General features: G+C 38.7%; 1 protein-coding gene across 2 annotated transcripts in view; it reads right to left on the bottom strand.

Moving 5' to 3' along the window:
• ALS2 (alsin Rho guanine nucleotide exchange factor ALS2) overlaps positions 1 to 21530 on the bottom strand; it is a 43731-nt gene extending 22201 nt beyond the window's left edge. The window contains exons 1-12 of one of the 2 annotated variants that reach the window (XM_067298843.1): positions 21503 to 21530; positions 16040 to 16128; positions 13257 to 13411; positions 10694 to 11607; positions 8987 to 9347; positions 7890 to 8058; positions 7357 to 7453; positions 6867 to 6944; positions 5696 to 5869; positions 3891 to 4062; positions 3324 to 3504; positions 1558 to 1623 (exon numbers count right to left, since the gene is read on the bottom strand). In XM_067298843.1, coding sequence (XP_067154944.1) covers positions 1558 to 1623; positions 3324 to 3504; positions 3891 to 4062; positions 5696 to 5869; positions 6867 to 6944; positions 7357 to 7453; positions 7890 to 8058; positions 8987 to 9347; positions 10694 to 11607; positions 13257 to 13411; positions 16040 to 16059 — 2387 coding nt within the window. In that variant the 5' untranslated portion in view covers positions 16060 to 16128; positions 21503 to 21530. The remainder of the gene's footprint in view (positions 1 to 1557; positions 1624 to 3323; positions 3505 to 3890; positions 4063 to 5695; positions 5870 to 6866; positions 6945 to 7356; positions 7454 to 7889; positions 8059 to 8986; positions 9348 to 10693; positions 11608 to 13256; positions 13412 to 16039; positions 16129 to 21502) is intronic. The other variant, XM_067298844.1, reaches the window with a different exon arrangement.
• Positions 21531 to 22507: the final 977 nt, after the last annotated feature.

Raw genomic sequence — 22507 nt, 5'->3', positions numbered from 1 at the left:
CAATCTGGATGGTTTGCATTTTTAAAGTGCTTTGAGATCCTCACATGGGGGTCTCTCTACAGAAAGTATCATATAATAATAGATTCATAACAATTATAGGTCTTGTCTACTCTTTCAGATGAAATACCCCAAAAACCTGCCAACAGTGAAGACTTACTGAAACTAGCACTTTAAAAAAGTTGGGACTACTTGTAACAAATTCACATTGCAGAATATCCATAAGAGACAAGCTGACATCACTAACCACTGCCTGAGACAGTATCCCTCGGGGGGGGGGGGGGGGGGAAGGGGATGCATATTCTAAACATAGAATCATTATCTGCAAAGATATTCTCATCTTCCCATTGCAAGTAACAGAACAAAACTTCTAAAACACCTCCGCTCTGAAGTTTCAGAACTTGAAAAAGTGTTATTTGCCTAATGAGACCCTGGTTGCAGTAGGAGAAGCCATCACACACAACAGTGACACCTGATGTGAAGAATTCAGTATGAGTAGTTTCTGCATCCAAAACTTTTTAGCACTAATTATAAACAAACTTATACTTAGTTGCAATGCTGTAACTTGAACTCAGACTTGCTGTAATTCACCCTAAAAACAAGACTGTTGGTATCACTCTGCAGTAAGATTTAGCCATTGGCACTGGTCCTCAGGTACCAAGGATTTCTTGCATTAGGTACCTTGGCATTTCAAAGAACTTCCAATAACATTGCTCATGCTATGTTCAAAGCACTCTATAAACAGCTTTAAGAGAATAACTCAGATATTATTGAATTTAGGAGAGAATGCAATTCCACAGACATCAATTAACAAACTCTTCATCGCAACAACTTTTTCACAGCACTAGGGTGAAAGATGCACAGTACCATTACTTTATTTTCTAGACAAAAATATTGTTTAACTGAGAAAAGGCTTTACTCTGAGACCTATCAACTTCAAAGATATTGCCTCTGGCCTCAAGACAGAGCATTTATTTAATGCTCTGAGCATTCATACATGAAACAGAGTAAAGCATCTTTGAGAGGCATAGAGGATACTTGTGCAAAAATGTTGTGCTGTATTTTTGTGTCATTTTAGAGCACTTCTGTAAATTTAGAGAATTCAAACTAAACAGAATTAGTATCATCTACTCTTAATTCTTAAAGGGAGTTTGCTGTCTGTGTTTTTTACAGCAATATTTGAAAGGATAAAGTATCAGCAAACACTGAATAGATGATGTAAATTTAACCTCAAGACTAAGCTTTCAAGAATCATTATCTGATGTACTTATTTAGATTTCACGGAAATTACCCTTTATGCTTTTTTCCCTCCTTTCTCCACCTTCAAGATAAAGCAACTGAACTCATTCAGCAGCATTTAAACTCAAATTGTTATCACATTTGAGAGCAAGCGACTTTCTCCCTCTGATGGAAAAGAAATTAGTGCACTCAAATACACTGAGACTGAGTTACCACATGCTTGTTACTACATACATGCACACATATACACATACAATTCTTCAAAGTACAATTATTTGGAGTTTTTGATCAACTAGCAAATAATGGTAAAGGTTTTCTTACATTGCTGGCTTTGCAAGGAGCATAAACCCTCCCATCACCAGGAAGTTTGTTACTGAAGTGCAATACCTAAAACAAGAAAGAAAAGACAGCTTCAGTTTCAAACTAAAAACATCTCTGGGAAATTACAACAGTTGACATTTCAACAGTTTACCAACGAGATCTGTACATTTTACTATAGAAGTCTAACTACTTGAGAAAATATTAAACACTGAGCTACTCAATGTTAGTGGAACACTTAGTATTCACTTTCCATATGGAAGGTAGGACACGCATTACTCTTCCACCTTTCTGCTGCCACTAGTACAATGCAGAGAGATTACTTTGCAACAGAAACTTTGGAGTTTCCCCCCTTTGAATTTTGGGGTTTTCCCCAAATATGGGCACATACAGAACAGCTCATCTGTTTCTACAGACTAGTGCTGCTAGCTTCTATTTATCTTCAGGATGGGAATTTCTTTTTCCTGCTAGTCACCACTCTACCTCTTACTTCTTCCCTACCCAAAAAAGAAAACCATAAAAAAGTAATTCACAACACGTTTCTCCAAGGAGAGAGGTCTCAGTTCAACACAATTAACAGATAGTACTTGTGTTGCTTGATGGACCCTGGGAAGATGCTCAGATACTACACTGAGGAGCACACATAGGTTTTGATGCCATACACAGAAATGTGTAAAGCATTAAGTAAACAAAGAAGGACAGCAGAAGATAGGCAATAACAAAGACAACAGAAAACAGATATTTCAATCTTTGACAGGGACAAGAAAAATGAAATTAAGAAAACCCTTCTATTCTGAGCAATAATGAGAATCAGCTCTGGAAATCCAAGTTACAAAAAAAGAACTGAAATCAGAGAGATAGCAAGAAGGGGAGAGAATACCTGCCTACAATTACAAATACCTCATTTGATAAACTTGTTGGGTTAAAAAAAAGTTTACAACTTACTGCATATTCAAAAGACTACTGCATAGCAAGTGAAGTTTGTGACTCTGAAATTTTGTTCCCATATGGATTTTCAGAAGTCTAGTAATTGAGATTACATTCAGAGGACATTTTTAGGTTCTCCCCCTCTATCAAGCCAGTATTTTCACAAAAGCCTGTAGGAATTAAATATGTTGAGACCTCTGCTAATTATCCAGTAGCTACAAATGTTATTGAGGACAAAGACATCAGACAGCTTAATCACATAGATTTTACCTCCCAAACCAACTAAGCGCATAAATATAGTAACCGTAACAATTCAGACTTAATTCTGGGCATTAGAGCAGCTTGAGCTTCCGGGTGAAAGGTGTAATGACAGTTATTGGCAAATACTAGGACAGAAGAACTGTTCTTCTAGGATGCAATTTTTACTTAAGTTTTGGTAAGGCATTTTGTAACCACAATAAATCCCAAAGACAGCTTTACTTAGTAGCCTAGCAATAACTGCTCTACTACATTGTATTACAATATCCTAATTAAGTAACAATTATGTCATTCTATAAGATATATAAGCAACAGCCAAAAAAAGAGTTTCTACACAGAATTTTGTATTAGGAAAGCCAAAACTGCGCAGTACACTCTGCTAACCAAGATCTTGAAATATATAGCTCAGTACAAAGTGGATTCCTCTCTATGTAATTTCCTCCATAAATTTTAAATTGCAAGAATATAATTTGCAAGATAGTTTCTTATGCTGTTTTTCTTATGATTGCTTCTCCCTAACTCAAGATTCTGGTCAGTAGATTAAACTTGCAGAGACTCAGGATGAGAGAGAACTAGATACTTGCTCAGTGTAACTATCCAAGAAGAGACTGGAATGCTTCAGGATGGCCAAGCTCCTGGCTTCTTTTACTCCATGAAGAAAACTACTTAAAGAAGCTCCATGTTGACCAATGAGATAGCATAACTTGCTGAACCTGCTCGCCATTTCCTGCAACAACTGGATTGTATTTGCATTGCCCAAGTTATCTGCAACATAACAAAAAGCAATTTAGCTTACTTTACAAGAGAAGAGCACCCATTAATAAGGAGAATTACCCCACACTACTATTTCAATGTTTTATCAGCAGTTTCACTTCCTGGCAACATTATTCAGAATCAGGAATTCAGTGATTTTTGGACTAAATATGGCTCAAACCATTAAGTTATGGAACAGTTAGGAAAGTGCAAATGCTAATAACATAATGCAGATGTCAAAATGCAGCTGTATTTCACTAATAGCTCCAAACAGGAAATAGGAATAAGATCTTAGCTTTATCTTTAAAATAAAAAATTATTTTGAAATTTTGAATAAAGAAGTTATTGTAGAACTTAAGGGAAATGATAACAAAGAACATGTTAAAAGAAGTTCTTACCTAAACCTAGAAGAGGTCTAAGAACCTGAGATTTGATCTCACTCAGTTTAAAATAAAATCTTCTCTCAGTAGAGGCCAACTCATGCAAACTGGCAATATATCCCATTATGTTTTTGTCTACCAAGACCAAACAGTTTTTCCCACCAGCTATCACATTGCTTATGTACCCTATCTGAAAGGGCAAAAGAAGAAAAAAAGCAGCTTTAATATTTTTCTTTTTACCTTCCAATTTAAAATTAGAATGATACAGAATAAAAGATCTTTATTAGGGCTAAGTAACAGTAAGTGTCAGTTATCCACAATGACAAGCAATCCATTCAATACTGGCTTAATAAAAGAGTGATAAGTAGAAGAAACATTTATAATCAATGCTGTTCATTTTCCTAGTATTGACACAGCCTAAGAAGCAACAAATGGACCATCTTTTAAGACAGCTCACACAGCTGTTACTCATGTAAGAGATAATGACGAGTTCAGTCACTTAGAACTGCAATATATTTCTTTATGCATATATCAACAATATTGATACTAACTAATATTGTCACATCAGCTATTTCTCCTTACAGCTAGGAAGCAAGGATTACAAGGGTTTAATATTTACGATTACTCTGAACTTAATGTCAATTAAGAAGAGCAATATTACTGTTCCAAAAAACCGGAGTAGTACTACCTGTATTATAGTCACAGTTGTAGGAAGCAAAATTTTTCTCTAAAGTTTGCACAAGTACCACTGATACACTCTGACTCCTCATTAATTCTGCTTCACATGCAATACTGTAAAGTAACTCAGTGTTTGAGTTCTGCTTTTATTTTCTTTGTTGTTGAATAGAGGATTCCTCAGAAACACTGAGCCAGAAGTGTTCAATAAACAACCCAGAGGGCAATTATGGCATGCAAAAGCCAACTAAATAGTCTGTTAGACCATCCCATGACGGATGTGCCACCCTGTAATAGAAGGGAAGGGAATGGCTAGCAACAATCTCTCAGAAAAAACACAAGTGTATATGCACGCTCCTCAAAACCACTCTCCAGTTGCTGTGCTGCTAGATCTAGGGAAGCAGCAATGAGATGAGAACAGCTGAGAAACAAAGAGGTACCTTCTACCTCGCCTGTCTCCTGCCTGCTACCTTAAACTCAGGTTGGTCTGAAACGAAAGAGCTTGCAGCAGGATGTGGAGTCAGAACACACAGTCCCCCACTTCATACCAACTTTAGGACAGCTACAGTGAGATTCAGCTTGGTAATGAAAATTGAATAGGGGCACTTCCTCTCTCCCATAAATATGGGAATGCACTTTTTGGTGCCTTTGCTCCGTTCCTCCTTTATACCTGCAAGAAAGGCCAGGGGTGGGGGAAGGAGATGGTCCAGAACTCAGGGGGACCCTTCCACCCACTCACAAATAGGAAACAGAACACAATATAGAGCCAGGGCACAAGGAGGCAATGCCCTCAGTCACTCAAGAAACAGGAAAAAATGAAGAGCAATGGCACCAAAGAATAAACTCATGAAGAAGGTGGAAACATGATATGAGGGTGCACTTCTGCAACATGCACATATTGGAGGAAATGGATTAGAGACATTGGAAGCACCTCCCTTCCCCTCAAACACAAGGAAAGACAAGAAACAGGCAGGGAAAAGAACAACACTAAGAGGCCTCGTGCCTGCCCCATGCAGCTGTGCTCCTGGTTTGACTACAAGGAACAAGTTCCTTGACAAGACACCCTTAAAGCTAGCTGAAGAACCTGCACTGTGCCATTTCAAAAGTTATCAGTAGGATTGCACTAACTTAAAGGAAACACCACTCACCTTACTACAGGATAGTAACAGAACTGGACTCTTCGTACAGTTATTTTCATATAAATTATTTTCTGTTGTCTCCTGGCCACTGTAATATAATCCAGGTTGGAAGTCTTCCTCATCTGTTAAGAACAGGGAATAATCTGGTCCTGCTGCTGTACTCCAAACACCATCACCAAACACCTGAGATTCATGAGGGAGGAAAAGACATTAAAAAAAAAAAATCATCGCCTGAGGCTGGAAGGAGAGGAGAGTTCTCAATGCTTCTGGCCACAAAAGCAAGAAATAGACCTGACAACATGCAAAAGTATTGCAATAACTCATCATTTTTCAACACCAATGTCTCATTAACAAATATTTTTCCTGTGTTTTGCTCAAAAGGACTTTCTTTCCATTCTGCTTTACAACAGCTGATCTTCTGCCTTTAAAATATAAACCATTTTTATTTTTAAATGGACTTCAGGTAGGCTTGATGAAAGTTAGGACACTGATCTCCCTCTCTATTTAACTGGGAATTCTATGAATTTGGGAGACAGCTGTACATTTATTTGCATAAGGCCTAAACAGGAAAACTCTATAGCTAGTTTTCCAAAGACAGGCAAGCATCTGAAAACACAGTCAGGGGTCTGGTCTAACCCAAAATCATCATTTGGCTATTTACTCAATGTGCTGAAAATTTCAAAACAGACAAAAAGCCCACTACCAAAACAGCACTGATTTTTGTGCAAGATATGACTAACAGCTCTAGAAATACACAGATGAATAACAAATACGGCCATGATCTAGTAAAGCTAAACATGCTAGGAGCAGTTGTTTAGAAAATAAACAGTGTTCCTTGGTATTAAAAGTCTCATCATTGGAACATTAATATCAGAGAAACCAATGATAAGGCAGAAGTGAAATTTGGTTATAAGATAAAGCTGTCAAATTGGAGAAAAAAAGGCAAGACCATCCCTCCCCCCCAAAACAGCTGAAGTTTATGCAAATGAATTGTTGCATAGATTTTCACAAGTTCATGTAAGGATTAGTGTCACACTATAAATCAAAGGAATTAACAAATCTACTACTTTATAGCACATGGATCCATAACCAAAATCAGTTTTTAGAAATTACTTTACACTCACCCTTATTGGAAGAAGCCCTAAACTGAAAGAAGAAAAATATAGAAAACAGAAAGTACCTTTGCAAGACGAGGGACAGTTGTTGGGGAATTTAAGTGACCAAGCTGGCCAGAGGTATTACTGCCCCATGAATACACCTGCGCAGAACATAGCCAGACATCAGAAAGTAACAGTATATACACAGACATACTGAATTGTAGTAGTGCAACACATCAACTGTGCAAACAGACACAAGTCAAGGGTATCAAGCTTATGTACCAAGAAGCACTTCCCTAATCTCCACTGTCTTCCTATATTCTCAGATTATGTCTTCTCACATTCAGAAATGGAAGGTACCACATCATGCATGTGTCATCAATATTATTTTTAAAGACTGACTTGAAGTTAGGCAGAAATATAATTAAATCTCCACTAAACACAGTGCTTCCAACTCTCTTCCCACAAATGGGAACAAACATTTAGAAGCAAGAGAAACAAAAACAAACCTAGAAAATAGCAAACTTGACAACCATGTCATAGATAAGCAATAAGTTATATGATCACTTGTACCTGGGATTTGGCAGTGAGTGCTAAGGAATGATGGCCACCAGCAGACAGCTGAATCACTTCTTTGCCATCTAGACTTTTCACACATAGTGGCTGAAGCCTGTCAATCCCCAGAACCCATAAAGGAAAAAAAACAAAAAACTATCAGAGGAATTCCTAACACGGAAATAAAATCCAAGTTTTATTTTTTCCCAAGCACATTAGAGAAAACAGAAAAGTACACGGAATCTTTTGGCAATAAACCAGCTTAGTCAAAAAGATGCCGAAGGGCGAAAAATCGATGATGAACCTCACTCCAGTTAGGACAATACAGTCAAAATTTCATTAAAACTCCCAGCAATTACAAGGGAGAAGTTCTGACTGACCTAAGTTTAGTAAGAATATAGCATAAAACATGTTACTAGAAGGATCTGAGGTCAGACCACTTAAAGAATAAGAACCCAAAGTAAGGCAGTTGGCCAATTCTGAGAAAGTTTACTACTCGAGACTTCCTACTGACCTGCAGAATAAAGAAACTTTTCTCAGAGAAATCTCACCTTGGCAGAACATCACCATGTCCTAGTTGTCCTTCCTTCCCCTTTCCCCAGCTCCATACCTCCGTTCTTAGAGATGGTAAAAGAGCATCAGCCTCACCACTGTAGGTTGGAGTCAGAGCCACAGTCCTCATTTTTGCCCGCCCTACCTTCCGTAAGAGCCTAGGGGAAACTGAAAACAAGCCAAGAGAAACTAAAAAAAAAAGACTCAATGCTTAAGGCTTAAAAAAACAAAACAAGAATAAAAAACCCAGCTCATCATTTCAGATAAATACACCATTACACAGACTGCATCTTACACAGGAAGAGTGTCATTCAAAATAACTGATCAAGCAGTCTCTAGGGGGTCTTAATTAAGATTCAGAGCAAATGCTAAAGTGTAAGAAGCTAGATTACTCATACACAGGAGCAACGTGTGCTAAAAGTAGATATGTCCTAAGCAAGTTTCAGATGCTATTAGAGAATAATGGGCATATGAAAACTATGTGGTTACACTAAAGCAAATGAACAAAACCAAATTTTATGTAAAAGTAAGTATATTTTGAAAGAAAGCATATCCTTGCAGTGAACATAAGTATTCCAATAACTCCTAAAAACTCCTCTCAGATCCAGAACCACTATAGAACTAAACCATATAACTCTGCCTTCAGAGTGATTAACAACATTAAAACTTGCAAGGGAAGAAGCTCACTAGCTTTGAAGTTTGGCAATTGGAACTGGAATATTTCTAGGCTCCTGTCTCAAAACCAGGCCAATGCAGTAGGGATCACGGGCCACACAGATCTTACCTGCTATGCAACCGATATGAAAGGCAGTTAGTCATCTCAGGTCATTTTGTAAAAGATATCCAAATCTACCAGTGAGCCTACTTTACTATGAAGAACATTCCTAAGCCCACTATGCTTTTGATTTTATTAGGATCCAATATTTGCTAGCCTTCCCCTCTCCCCCATCTTCAGGTCCTTAAATATAGTTTATAATTCACAAACACCTTTAGTAGAGGATTAAGTTTACATCCAAGTGTGTTGTGTCTTCAGTTACAACCCTTTACAGTATTATAATTTTTCCAGTCTCTTGGCTTTCCCAACACACTCTCTTACCTTGTGACAACAAGCCAGGCAGGGAAAGTCTTCGGCTCACTCCTTCAGATTCCTCCTCTCTAATATCTACTAAACTGGAACTCTTCTTTCCTTGCATGGATTCCAGTCTGACCTGCTCTTCTCGACTGTCTTTCAGACCTTCAGGCCCTGGGGAACCACTGCCAGATTGAGATCCCACTTCACTTGAAGATGTGCCATAAAAGTTCATTACTTTCTTCAGAGACAATGCTCCAGCTTCATATGTAGCAGCTACTCTCACACCAACTGCTGATGCACAAGAGGCCACCAAGCTGTTCAAGGCAGATGTGCTGGTACTTGGAGGGCCTGAGACACAAGCACCGAGTTGTTCTTCTTGAGAAGGCTAAAACCAAAGAAAAATCAAAGTATATCATACCAGATACCATGTAACAGTGGAATGACAATATACAAATTCACTGTTCAAACTATGTGCTACACTGAATGAGACACTAATGATGAAGTTTTTTATACCTACATGTAAATCTGTTCCTCAATCACATTTTGTAAGGTAAGACCAAGCACCACTTCTGCATGGACTAGGCTTTGTCTGTTCCTTGTTTGCTCATCCATAACAGGTTGTGTTTTTTTTTTTTTTTTAATACTAAAAAATTTGTGTCTTTGCAAAACAAATATAAAAAGGGATTTAATTTTAGGCTTATTAGCAGCTTCTTTGCCACTGATTAAAGTGCATCAGTGAGCGCACTGTATTTACAGAAAGATATGTTCTCTCTTTAATATATTAAAAGGGAAATGCAATGACTCATTTTGCAAGGTGTACCTTAAGACAAAAATTACCTCAAATGTAAATCATCCAGTAGGATAGTACTTGAGTAGGAATTGCCAGACTGTACTCTAAGAGCTTAGATTAGTTTTCTGTCTAATAGTTTTTGGCTTGTATTTTCTTTTCTCCCTCCCCCCCCCCCCGCCCTTTAAAATATGACTTTTTTTAAAAGTAGTTGAAATAGTAGTATTTGGGCAGAGAGCTAAGAACAGCATGTTTCTTGAAGCTTTGTGTCAAATGTTTTCCGATGCTTATCAAGAAATTACTACTTTACTGTTCTGCAATAGCATTAAAACAGTACAGCTGAACCATTTTCTGCATCGCCCAAAGCAAAAAAAAAAAATTACCTATTTCCCATCCCTGTTCTGGTTTTATGGAACACACGTGATTAACATCAGAAGCCTTTAGACAACATTTTAGCATTATCTTTTCAATCTTTACTTACCATCTAGAATTTTTAACTGATTGAGAAATTAGACAGATTTGTAAGGGATTCATTCCATGGATAGAAAAGAAAGTTTTACATTAAAGGTAAACTAGCCAAGTACCAGCTTACTGTCCCACACGGACAGGAAACTTTCGCATGCATCAATAAAGGGCTGGAGAAGGGAATGGGAAATGGGCTTTCTTGGTTCTGATACTATGGACCATAGAGGCAAGGCTGGAGCACTGTCAAGGCTACTCACATTAAAGGCGGCTTACAACTGAACAAGAATGGTAGGCAAAAAGCTCTTCCACATGCAAGCTGAGAGCCATCACAGAGAAAAAAATTTTTGAAACTACAGAAACACCCCACTTTCATTAAAAACTAAGAGAATATTTCATTTGCAATCAGTATAACACAAAACGTCATGTATACAGGATAAGAGGAGTTGTAGCACATTAAGAACTTGTTACTAGGTACCAACCTGCTCAGCTTCTGTACCCATGCTTTTCTCCAGGCTCTCATTTAACGAGTTATCTGATAAACTGTACTCTTTCACTTCTTTTTTGTCAGGGAACAGAATATTCCCAGGACTAGAGATTCCACTGTCTTCCTGTCCATCGTTGCTGGAAAGCATGCTTGCTCCATCATGTTCTAAAGCAACAAGCATATGTTCTTCCACAATGGATTTCTGACAGTCTTCACTTTGGCTACCTGTTACACTTTTTCCTTCTAGGGTCTCCAATGAAGGACAGGAGAGAAGATTTTCTGTTTGGGTATCAGCCAGCGCTACACCCAATGGGCAACAGTGACTATCTGATATGATTACATGATCTTCCTTGTCTGTCATGGTAATGAGGAGTTGGCTGCAATGATTGCACCTCTCTGGGATAGGCTTCATTTCCTGCACAGGGAGACACTGTACCAGAGCCAGGCTGTGGTAAGCTCCACAAGCAACCTGGAGCACAACACGTCCTGCCAGGTGCTCTACCTTCTGCGGCTTTATCACTGGGAAAGTTGTTGTTATGAGACCCAGCTGGCAGCCGCTCCCCCAGGCCCATATCTCCCTGCTTAGCGATAGTGCCAGGGTGTGCTCCTCTCCACATGCTAGCTGCAAAATCCTGACCGATAGCAGAGGACTGGTTTCAGAATCAGAAATACTGATGGGTTGTGGTTCTGGCACATATGGTTGATTAGCAACTGCACATTGGCCAGCAGAATTGTTTCCCCACATATAGACCACACCACCTTCTGTCACGGCTCCATTATGGAAGCTGCCAGCTGCCACTGTAATAATATGCTGCCCAAGCAAAGTATTTTCTAAGATGGGACTATTAGCACATGACTCCTCTGGTCCTGTTCTCCAGGGAAGTTTTCCAAAACTGTAGACCTCTCCACCTGAAAAAGACAACATGGTTTTAATGAAGTTAAGTCAACACAACAATTTGAAAAGAGATTCAGATGAATGAACATCAATTTTTAGCTTATTCCAGGCTTTGCAAAACTATAGTATTGATGTATGAAGGCTGCTGGTTGCTCTTTGCTATTGCTGCTGTAAGTTCTATACCAGGTATTAACATTACCCTGTACATACATGAACATTGCTGAGCTAAGATACTTTTCTGCTAAAAATTCTACTATACAGAATAGACTGAGTTAACAGAATAGACTGAGTAAATACATTTTAAAAAAGGACCAATGAATGCTGACCCACAGTAAATACATAGATGAATAAATACAATTCATCTTGCTGGTGCAAACTATTCGGAGAAAACAACACTTAACAGAAACTACATGAGAATTATCTTAGAGTACATAATACATTCTATTTCTTAATATAGAACGTAAATGTATAGTTCAGCCTTTCAAGTTTTCCCTGCTCTGTACTCCATGCATACAGACATGCTGGAAAAGCACAAAGTACAGAGCTCATCCTTCCATACAGACATCTAGCACCCCCAATTGTACTGATCATTTGCCACCCTAAAGTAAAACAGGAAAACTCTGCCCTAACATGTGGAAAGGGGGTAAATGTACCCTGCTACTGCTTTAATTCTCTTATTTTTTTAAAATCACAAGGCCCCTCCTCCAAATATCCTTTCTTTTATCTGAAATGATTGCAGCAATACCAATGCAAGTTAGTTCACTAATTATAAATAAAAGCAAAAAAGCAGAAACCTATTTTAAGGATGAATTTTGACAACAGTTATTTTGACAGCGATAAAAGAACAATAAATCATATCCACAGACAATATCCTTCATGGGGCAAGAATACATGGGCAAAAAGTCTTTTTAATTACCAAAAAAACTTCAGGAAAATACTGGAGCTCCATAACAGCTCTGACAGATTACAGATGGCTATAGCAGGTTCTCCAATAACCTGTAACTTTTTTTCTTCCCCTTTTTAAAACCTGAAACTTGGTTTTGTTCAAAGGCGTTAAATTCTTTCCTTAGAAAATACCAGCAAAAAATCAAAGAAGCAACTTCCAGTTTTTTCTTTACAACTGTATGCCCATTGATCATCTCAAGTAAGGACCAAGCTATACAAACACTTAAAGGGACCATCTTTTAGAAATTCCTTTTTTGATTCATGGCGCCAAACTGATTACAAACCAAGACTCACTCTAATGCATCTGCTGCTATATCTGCTAGCTACATGTTTTTCCAGAAACCCACAGAAACCAAAGCTCTTACACATCATAAGAACTTGTTGCTATACTGTATTTTTGGAACAAAAGAAGTCACAGTAACTTTTATTTTGAGCTAACAGAGTTCAGATTATGCTACCATCTTTAAAACGGAAACCCAGAGCCATTGTTAAGAGAAAAAAGACCACGCAAGCAGCCACTCTGCATATAATTTCTATTCCAACACAGTTTTAAGTGACTTAAAACTAAGAAGGAAATACTGGCAACATTATAAATTTAACAGTTCAGAAATTGAGTATGAGACTTAGGGATAGAATCAGATAAAAACCTCTAAAAGAAAAAAACTGACAATAATTAAAGCTTGTTATTGCCTCAATTTAAAATGAATATATTTATTACCTTCTGTTAGAAGTAAGCCATGATTTATTCCAAGGGCTGCCTGTAATACAGTCTTTCCATTGAGGCCTGGAAGTCTTTCTGGAGTTACTGAGCAGGAACCAGCCTTCCAAACATAGACCAGGCCTCTCTCTTTGGCTCCTTCTGCCTCTTCTGAACTACAAAAAGAATGGAGGAAACAGAATCAGCTTGCAGTTTTCTATGGTTCAGTAACATGCAGTTTGCTTTTCACATATGCGTAAAAGACTTAGTGGCTCAGACATTAGCTTTAATTTCAGGAAGTCCATGTACTCCATTTAGAATTTGGTGATCTTAATTTAAATGCTATTTAAAGGAAAAACAAAAATCTTCAATATAAAAATCATTAGGTCTGTTTTTCATTTGTACTTTACTATCTGAAAAGCAGCTGACCCTGATGTTAGTAACCTTTAAAATATGCTTATTCATAACAGAGCCTTTACATTAAATATTGGGTTTTTTGCTCACTGTGAGGAGATCAAATGAATACACACTTCTGCCATTACCTGTATATTCAAGGAGACAGTTATGTCATTTCGACTCACATGTAAGCAACTCTATTCCTACAGAAATAGTGAGATTTATAACGTTAATTCTTACTGTGTTAGAAAACAGAAGGAACACTTCCGATTTATTGATTTTATGTTTTGCATTATTGAATTTTTGGAAATCAAAATGCAGAAAAACAGCATTATAAATGTGTTTTTATCAGTTACATAAAATGCTGAGTGTGCTGGAATTATACAAAAAGTTCTCATCAAACAACATTTGCTTTTAAAAATAATTAAGGAAAGGAAAAACTGTCTGCAGACTGTACAGTGAACTGATTCTTCCATTCAGTGTCTTTACAACATCACACCCACAAGATCTCATCCTTTACCTACTTTCATTTCTACCTTTAGAAAGAAGGAGGAGGTTTTTTTTTGCTTTTTCAATTCTTAGTGAGTTTCTCAGATTCAAATGAGTCAGTCATTCAAATGAATTGAACAAAAAAACAAAACAAAAAACTTGAAGCACAATGGAAGTATCCAGGCTTGCAGGAATGACTGCAGCTATCCAAAGCTGCTTTAACACTTCAGCAAACTCTGGTTTGAATGCTCAGTCAGTAACTTCTTCCATTCAGCAGAAAGAAATTCCTCAGAACTTTGACAACAAGCATACAGTTTTAACTATTGATGTAATCATGCAACTTAAACAAAAATATAACTTTAAACTTTAATATGGACTGACAGCATTTCAAGTTCAATTAAGAGTCAAATTCATTTACAATTTCATATATAATAGATTGTTATTCACTCTACAGGAAAAAGGAGGTTTAGTTCCTTATTTGGCAACAGTCTTAAGCCATTTACTCCCTATATAAATCAGCTCTTGTCAGCTTCACATGAACTTGAAGTGAAATACATAAGGTAGTGAGAAGAGCTTTGATGGAATGGCAATGGATGTCTAGAAGCAAAAGCATAAAGCAATGTATGTTTTCCAACACTGAAGGAATCTCAGAAAAGGCTCGTCTGATAGGCTACGTTGCTGGCATGTTCTAACATGCAAGTAGCACACTCATAGTAAGCAGCTATTCATGCTCACTCTGACTTCTTTCAAATTAAGTTTTGCAAATTGCATTGCATAGGATGAGCTACACCTTTGTACCACGTGCCTCTCAAAGATCCAACATCAGGTGAGACTAACTAGTAGAGATGGAGCCATGTGTCTCAGTTTCTGTTCCCACCCCCAAAATCCACTTGAACACAAAAAAACCCTTCTTCACTGTGAGGGTGGTTGAACACTGGGACAGGTTGCCCACAGAGGTTGTGGAGACTCCAGCCTTGGAGATATTCAAAACCTGATGGGAGACGGTCCTGGGCAACCTGCTCTAGCTGACTCTGCTTGAGCAGGGGCATTGGACCAAATGATCTCCAGAGGTCCCTTCCAACCCCAACCCCTGTGATTGTCTTTTTCTACATAAGAAAATCAACAAAAAGGTTAGTCAAGAAGTCTTCTAAAATTTGGGTAAGTAATTTAAGGCAACTAACATCCTTTGTATTTAAAATGCAAAGTGGACCCTGCATTTTAATACTATGTATTTGTGCTTAGAAGTAAATAAAAGAGTAACCAACTGCATAATATGCAGGTGAGAAACAGATTAGGAAATCCAACATCACAGTTAGCTTAAGACCAAAACGTGGATTTTACTCAGAAGAGCAAAGCACACCAAAGAACACAGCACAATAAAATAGAGAGCTTTCCTCAACCTTCTGTGCATTAAATTTAACCCATGATCTAATGTTTGGGCATTTATCCATTTAATAACTCTTCAGAGAACAATGTAAGATAAATTCGGACATTCATACACCTGGATTCATTAGAAGACACTACCCTTCCAAAACACCTGACTCCTCTGTCAGGTATACTAATGGAAGAAACAAGGATAAAATAATAGCCTATTTGCAGGGCTATCAATCCAGAATCAGAATTCACACATGCAGATAACAGATGTGATCTACTATTCATCAGATAATGTTACTTTCAATTCTCCAGCCAATGGCTCTCCATTGATAACGCTCAACAATCAATCAGAAAAAAAGTTACTGTTATAACAAGTTGAATGTTCCAGACATAATTAAAGCTAAAGCTAGGTTACTCCTCTTCTCCTCCCCTTTAGCTCAGTTTATATAATAAGTGTATGCCGACATCACTTACTTTTACAGGGTGATTATTAGTTGGCACATTTCAGGAAGCCTCTATGGCTTGACCTAGCTGCTCATTCTCACCTTCTTTCCTGTGAGTCCATCTGTCAGTGGCAGCACTCCATCACCACCAAATCATTCCTCTTTCGAAAGGAACAATATAATTTCACAAACTGTAAAACATACAAAATAAACTGGCTATGTAATTGCAAATACTATCAACTCTGCAGGAAACAAGAAGCAAAGCTTTATACGCCATGTGTTAAATAAGTGAGCATTTCCACAACATAAGAATGCTTAGAAGTTTTCAGCTTACACACACTGAGTTGGCAGACAAAAGCTAAATGGCCAGAGCTGTCCTACCTACTCATCTTACAATTGATCTATTGTAAGCAGACTAAACAAAATCTAGTTCAAAGACAGGAATGAATTAGCCTAAGGATAGAATGGACTTTTCCAACCAGAAACACTATTACCAACTAATAAAATGTAGCATTTGGGATGCAGCAGTGACCATTCAATGGTTACTTATTTATTCTACAGAAAATAAATTTTTTTTTATAATTCGCAGTATACTCAAGAAACATCACTCAAGAAACAAAGCAACGTAACTGATCCTTTTTCAGTCTCATATATGACAGAATTCTATGCTCAAGCAACATTTATAGGCATATGGATTTGTATGAGCAGTAAATGAGTTGAATTCATAATTGTATTCCCGAACCAAAGTATACACTGTCATTAAAATCTATGGTTCTATTAAAGCCTGGGCAGAAATGCAGAAATCCAATCAAGAGTTCAAAACACTTCTTCATGCAATCAGATAGCAGAGTGTCTCTGAAGATCTGACAAGACCACAGAAGCCAAGGAGACAAAAGTGGCTGCTCTACTTTACTTTGTCCTTTTGATTTTGAATTTTGTAAGTTCATCCTTCACACCCACCACCTTTTCTATTTGCCATCATATTCTTAATAATAATAATAAAAGAAAAATAATATCTCCTCTTTGGGAATCCTTAAAGCCAGCTCCTTTTCCAGCATATTGTATAACTCAGTTGTAAGGAAGCCACATAATTTCAATAAACTACAAAACAAATGAAAAGAATTGTACGTGGCTTCCGTGCAACAAGCCCATAGTAACAGATTGGAGATTTTACAGTATTAGTTAAAAATCACAGTAAATAACTACCATGTTAGCCTCTGCTTCAGAGATACTCCATACCTAAGCAAGTCAATGCTGCAACTGAAGTTCTCTTTATCTTAGACAAATCTTCAGAAGGATGCTTTTGTATTACTTTTCTTACAACAAAAGGGAAGCTGCCAAGAATCCTTGTTTCTTATATATATATTTTTAAGCATTCAATGAATTGTAATTTTCATTGATCTACTGCCTTACTAGATAGAGTATTAGAATTTTTAAGCTACATTAATGCAGGCATATGATATTTATTGAAGTGAAATACATTTCAGACATAATTCTTTGTTACCCAATTTTTGTTATTTTATAGTTGCTCTGATATCCACTGTAACAAAAAAAAAAATAAAAGAATGGCCTTTCAAGACAGTGCATCTCCAAGAAAAATTCCAGAAAGAGTAGCCCAAAGCCTTAGATAAAGAAAGTAGAAATAAAACATGACGAGTCTTGATTACAGATTACAGCTTTGTGTATATTGTCTGCTGTATACAGAAAGTTTCAATTCACACTGGAAACACTAATAAACACTGATAAATCACTAACTGAAATAACCAAATTAAATTCCATTTCTAACAAATTCTAACGCTTTCACTAAACTACTCTGAATAATGAAGTATCAAGCAGATTTATATAGACAGAAACAGCAATAACTCATACTTCCATAAAAGTATCCAGTTTTCCAAATACGGGACACTGCAAATAGAGAGATTTGGACTTCTAGGTTGGCAGAAAACTTATTTCAAAAACAAAGTCATGAAAATAAGAAATCAAATTCATGTGATACAATAATAGTGTGATGAGTCATATGCACTTTAGATTTAAAAAAAATCTAAAAAAACCCCCCAAAAAATCAGAGCATATTTACTAGGAATAGATACATTAAGTCACACCTGCCACCAGAAAGATACTGCTTTGAATATACTTCCTTCCCTCTTTCCTCAAAAAAAGAAGGAAATATTAAAAAAAATCACTTTCATACAGAACTAAGGAAGTCTCACAAAGAAAATGTCATATAGCACTTCAGTAGCAGAGGTGCTGATGAAACATCAAAAGAAAATGGAAGCATATTTCTGGGACTTCTGAATTTGTGATGTGTTCTTGCTCAGAAAAAGTACATTTGAATTTTTATTAATTTTTTTAGCCTACTCAAAATCATCTAATTCTACAACTCATTTTCTTGAAGATGCTGGCACTTCTCCTCTGTGAAGAACTCTAGCTTTGTGTATAAATGTCCAATGGGCCACTGAATCAGATGAAGGGATTGGAGCTTCCATAGATCCACCAGAAATATCAATAATCATATAAATTACATGGTATGTATTTAAGATCAAGGAAATGAAGCTTAAAACATTCAGCTTTATAAGTTAGGGATTATTTTAAGTGCTCAAAGAATTTCAAACATGAGGCTCAACTGCACAAAAATTTACTATACTAATTTTCATGAAAAATTCTGATTATAACAATAGAGTTAAAAAAAATGGACAGCTGAATACCTGTTTCGCAAAATCTCCCTTAAGGCTCAATTGAAAAGTAATTGATGTAATTATTAAGTAAGAAACCTGCAATACAGTCAGACTAGAAATGAGGACAGTAATACGATGGCAGTCATGTGTTTTGTTTTCTTCACATATATAAGAGGAAAAAAAAAATCACACTTAAGGTTGTATTACTAAGCATTTATGTAGACTGGGGAAAACAATAGTCAAACTTATCTTCCCACAAATTAGACAGCTCTAAGACCCACTGTTAAATAATTTTCAAGTTCTGTGCAAGTTTTCATTCACTCCTATGACAGCACAATGTTATTTCCATTTCACAGCTAATACAAAATACTAGTCTTTTACTCACAGCTACAAAATTAATTATAAAGTTCCTTATTTCCAGCTGGAATATGCTATTTTCCTTGCTCATTTTCATCAAATTTCACTTTTATATAATATTAATGTTGTAGTATTACATGTATATATTTCCCACACACACACACACACACACTAAGATTACCTGAATTGTAATTAGCCAAGTTTAATGCCCACAGAAGAGAACAACCACGCAAAATGCATAATTCTCAGGGTTTGGAAGATTGGTATGATATCAGCACCCACACATTTCTGCCCACACATTTACATTCTACATTTTCACTTGCAACATTGCAAGAGGAAAACTACAAAGAGTGCTGAATAGTGCCAAACTATGAAATGGATTTGTGTTACAGACAGATGGTCACTAGCATGACACTGATGTCATACTTTCCACTTACAGAGTAGAATGCTATTCCAAATTCTCTAGAAATCAAACACTACCACATCATAACAACCTGCTAGGTCACAGGGAGTGACCTAGAATAAACATTACACTGATTATTACGGAACTGTGTCCTTCACTGGACACTGACTGCTCAGTAAGAAGTATCATAGGTATAACAGTAATCGTAGATTCAAGGCTGAACAGGAACAACAGGTATGTCCCCGACTTTCAAAAATACTGAAACTCTCATCAGCCTCAAATATATAGTGTCATCATGTGTTCATTTACCTACTACAGTTAGTAAATGGACCACACACTTCTACAACTTTATCAGATGCATTTATTTATATATTTATAAACAAGCTTTTAATAAAGTTGCTGCACCATACATAGTGAACTTATGTTAATAAGACTGTTTGTTATATTTATATATTATTATATATATTTATATATTATATTTATATGTTATTTATTATGGATATTTGTTACATTTACACAAAATTATCTGCACAGGTTCTGAAGGGGTTACCTCCAGGCTTCCTAGTTCAAAACAAAATTGCCAGTTTTAGTCTCATCTCCATTTATATGGCCATTTATTATTGTTAACTACGGTTCATGTATAATGCACTACCAGTTCAAGAAGCCCTTGGGTTTTTGTTACCACTGAATAAGTACAACCAATGTTTTTAACACTGTGTGATTAATATCCATCCAGAGCAAAATGAAACAAACAACTTGTTATTGAAAGAGAGCAGTGGTCCCTTTAGCAGAGGGCTTGATATTGTTAATGTAAGTTCCTATGAATGAGTGACAGTAGCAAACAAGATACAACAATAAAGGAGTCAAAAAAAGAAACAAAAATGGCTTAGTACCAGCTAAAAGAATGCAGATGAAAATTAACTGCTATAACTCCTATTTTTTATAGTTTAGAACTTACCAGTTTGATAAGAGACTGATAAATTTCTGAACTAATATCCCTTCCTCCTCTCAAGCTACAATTTTTTCATTTAGCACATGATGAGATGCTTTCCTTTCTGAAAACAGTCAATTCCACAGAAACTGAAAGAAGATGACTAGAGCTAATTTTGATAAGTCACCACATTATAGCAGTGGTAGTTAGCTCTTGAAAACAGAGCTTGAGTAGCAGAAGTCTACAACTATACTAACTAGCTGCCCCTGAGTATCTCACCAAAACATTTTTCTGCTGGAAGAGGAGGTCTGTGAGAGCAGCAGCATGCTGTCATCTGTAAATAATATTTCAGCCAAGCTAGGACTAGTACTCAACAGACTGCAAAAGCTGAAATAGCATTCCGATTTGAGCAACCAAGTCATGCAGAGAGAAGGGCTTCAAAACAAAAGTGGAAGGAGATAAAGCGCATATTCTGTGAAGCTTAGGTAACCTGTCCCCATCACAAAAGAGGAGTCCTTTAGCAGTACCCACAGAAATAAGCCTTCTGAACAGCTCTGGCCTGCTAGCCTCCCAGAGAGCTCAGAAAGGAATCGGATAAGCAGCTTCTGTCAGAGCTGTTCTGCAGTCTCCCCCACAGCTTTCCAAGCCCAGTCTCCTGGGTGCGAAGATGCCTGTTCTGTAACCACCAGCGCAGCACAACAGCACATCGCCGCCCACCCTCAGGCTCAGGCCGGGGAGGCGCGTGGAGCTGAAGGGGCTCTGCCCTTGGGCCGGCCGGTGCCCACCACGCCTCTGAGCTCCCCAGCTTTCCTTCGGGGCAGGACGGCCGTTTCCCCACCGCTCGCTCCACAAACCTCCCCGACCACCCCCCACCTGTTACCCTGCTCTCCTCCCGCAGCCCGGGCAGCACCGCTGCTGCCAGAAGGGCTCCGGGGGAGCCGTACCCCTGGGGCTCGTTTCGGGGGTGATGCCCCCACAGGGGCTGAGGGGGCACGGCAGCGCTAACGGCAGCGCGGAGCCGTTGGTTGGGGGGGGGGGGGGGCGCGATTCGAACGTAACGGCCTCCCCCGCGCGCAGGCTGGCCCCCACGTGACTGCAGCTGCCCTCCCTCCGGAGGCAGGGCGCGCGCTCCCCCGGTCCCCCCCTCCTCGGCCCTCGCGCCCCCTCCTCTCCCGCGCCCCCGCTCGCGCCCGCCTCACCCGGCGCCGCGCTCGCCCCGGCTCCGCGGGCGGAGATCAGCTGATTCACGCGGGCCGCGGGGCGGAGCCGAGCATCAGCTCGCGCGGGCCGCGGGGCGTACGGTAAAGAGGCCACCGCCCCGGGGGCGGGGCCGAGGGGCGGGCGCCGACGGGTGCCTCCCTGGGACAAAAGAGGCCGAGGAGCGTTAGGGAAAGGCGGCTCAGTCTCTGGCCTGGCCTGGCGATGATCTGATACTATACACTACACAAAAAGCAAAACAGAGCCCTCCTAGCTCAGGAAGGTAGTACTCATTAAGAAAGAAAAATAGCAGCAGCTCACTCCCGCGGGACCCCACTGCGCAGCGTTGCAGCTGGACGGGCCTCACCGGCTGCCCGTGCACTTTCCGAGCTGTGGTTAAATGTACAAGCCCAAGCAGAGCAGCCGCCCCGAATCCGGGACGCTAACTGGGCTTCCTGGCTTTGCATGAGCTCAAAAAGATTTTCTTGCCAGAATCTCTGTGTTAACTTAGCTCCATTAATTCTTCAGCATTACAAAGATGATACAAAATTTAAAACCAAAGTCTGAGTGTCCTCCCCAGCAGCAGCAGCTGCTGCTGCTCAGATTGGGCAGAACTGCGATTTGCTGACCACGTATCCGCCTGGCAAAGGGAAAAGCCCGGGACCTGCCTAAGCTGCGCGGCCCAGCCCAGGCCCGGCCTCTGCCAGGCCCTGCGCAGGCTGACAGAAAACGCACTCAAACTGCGTCTCGGTTTCCAGCGCGTTTAGCCCAGTAAACAGAAGAGTGGTGAGGGTGCGTGTGCAATGCCACCATGACGGTGGTGGCACCAAGAGTCCCTGCTGGATTGCTTTCCTAAAGGATGCAGAGAATTGTAGCTAATAGGAAATAACTCTCAAAACACAGCTTCTGCAGCAACCTTGACTCACCAATACTGCTCATGTAGCTCAGCTTAAAACCTAATGGCATATAGAGTAGCAACTGCTATATACATGGAGGGAAGCCAAGGT

Source organism: Apteryx mantelli, chromosome 6 (genome assembly GCF_036417845.1).
Source record: "Apteryx mantelli isolate bAptMan1 chromosome 6, bAptMan1.hap1, whole genome shotgun sequence".
NCBI classification, from domain to species: domain Eukaryota; kingdom Metazoa; phylum Chordata; class Aves; order Apterygiformes; family Apterygidae; genus Apteryx; species Apteryx mantelli.
This window is presented reverse-complemented; position numbering and strand designations above follow the sequence as displayed.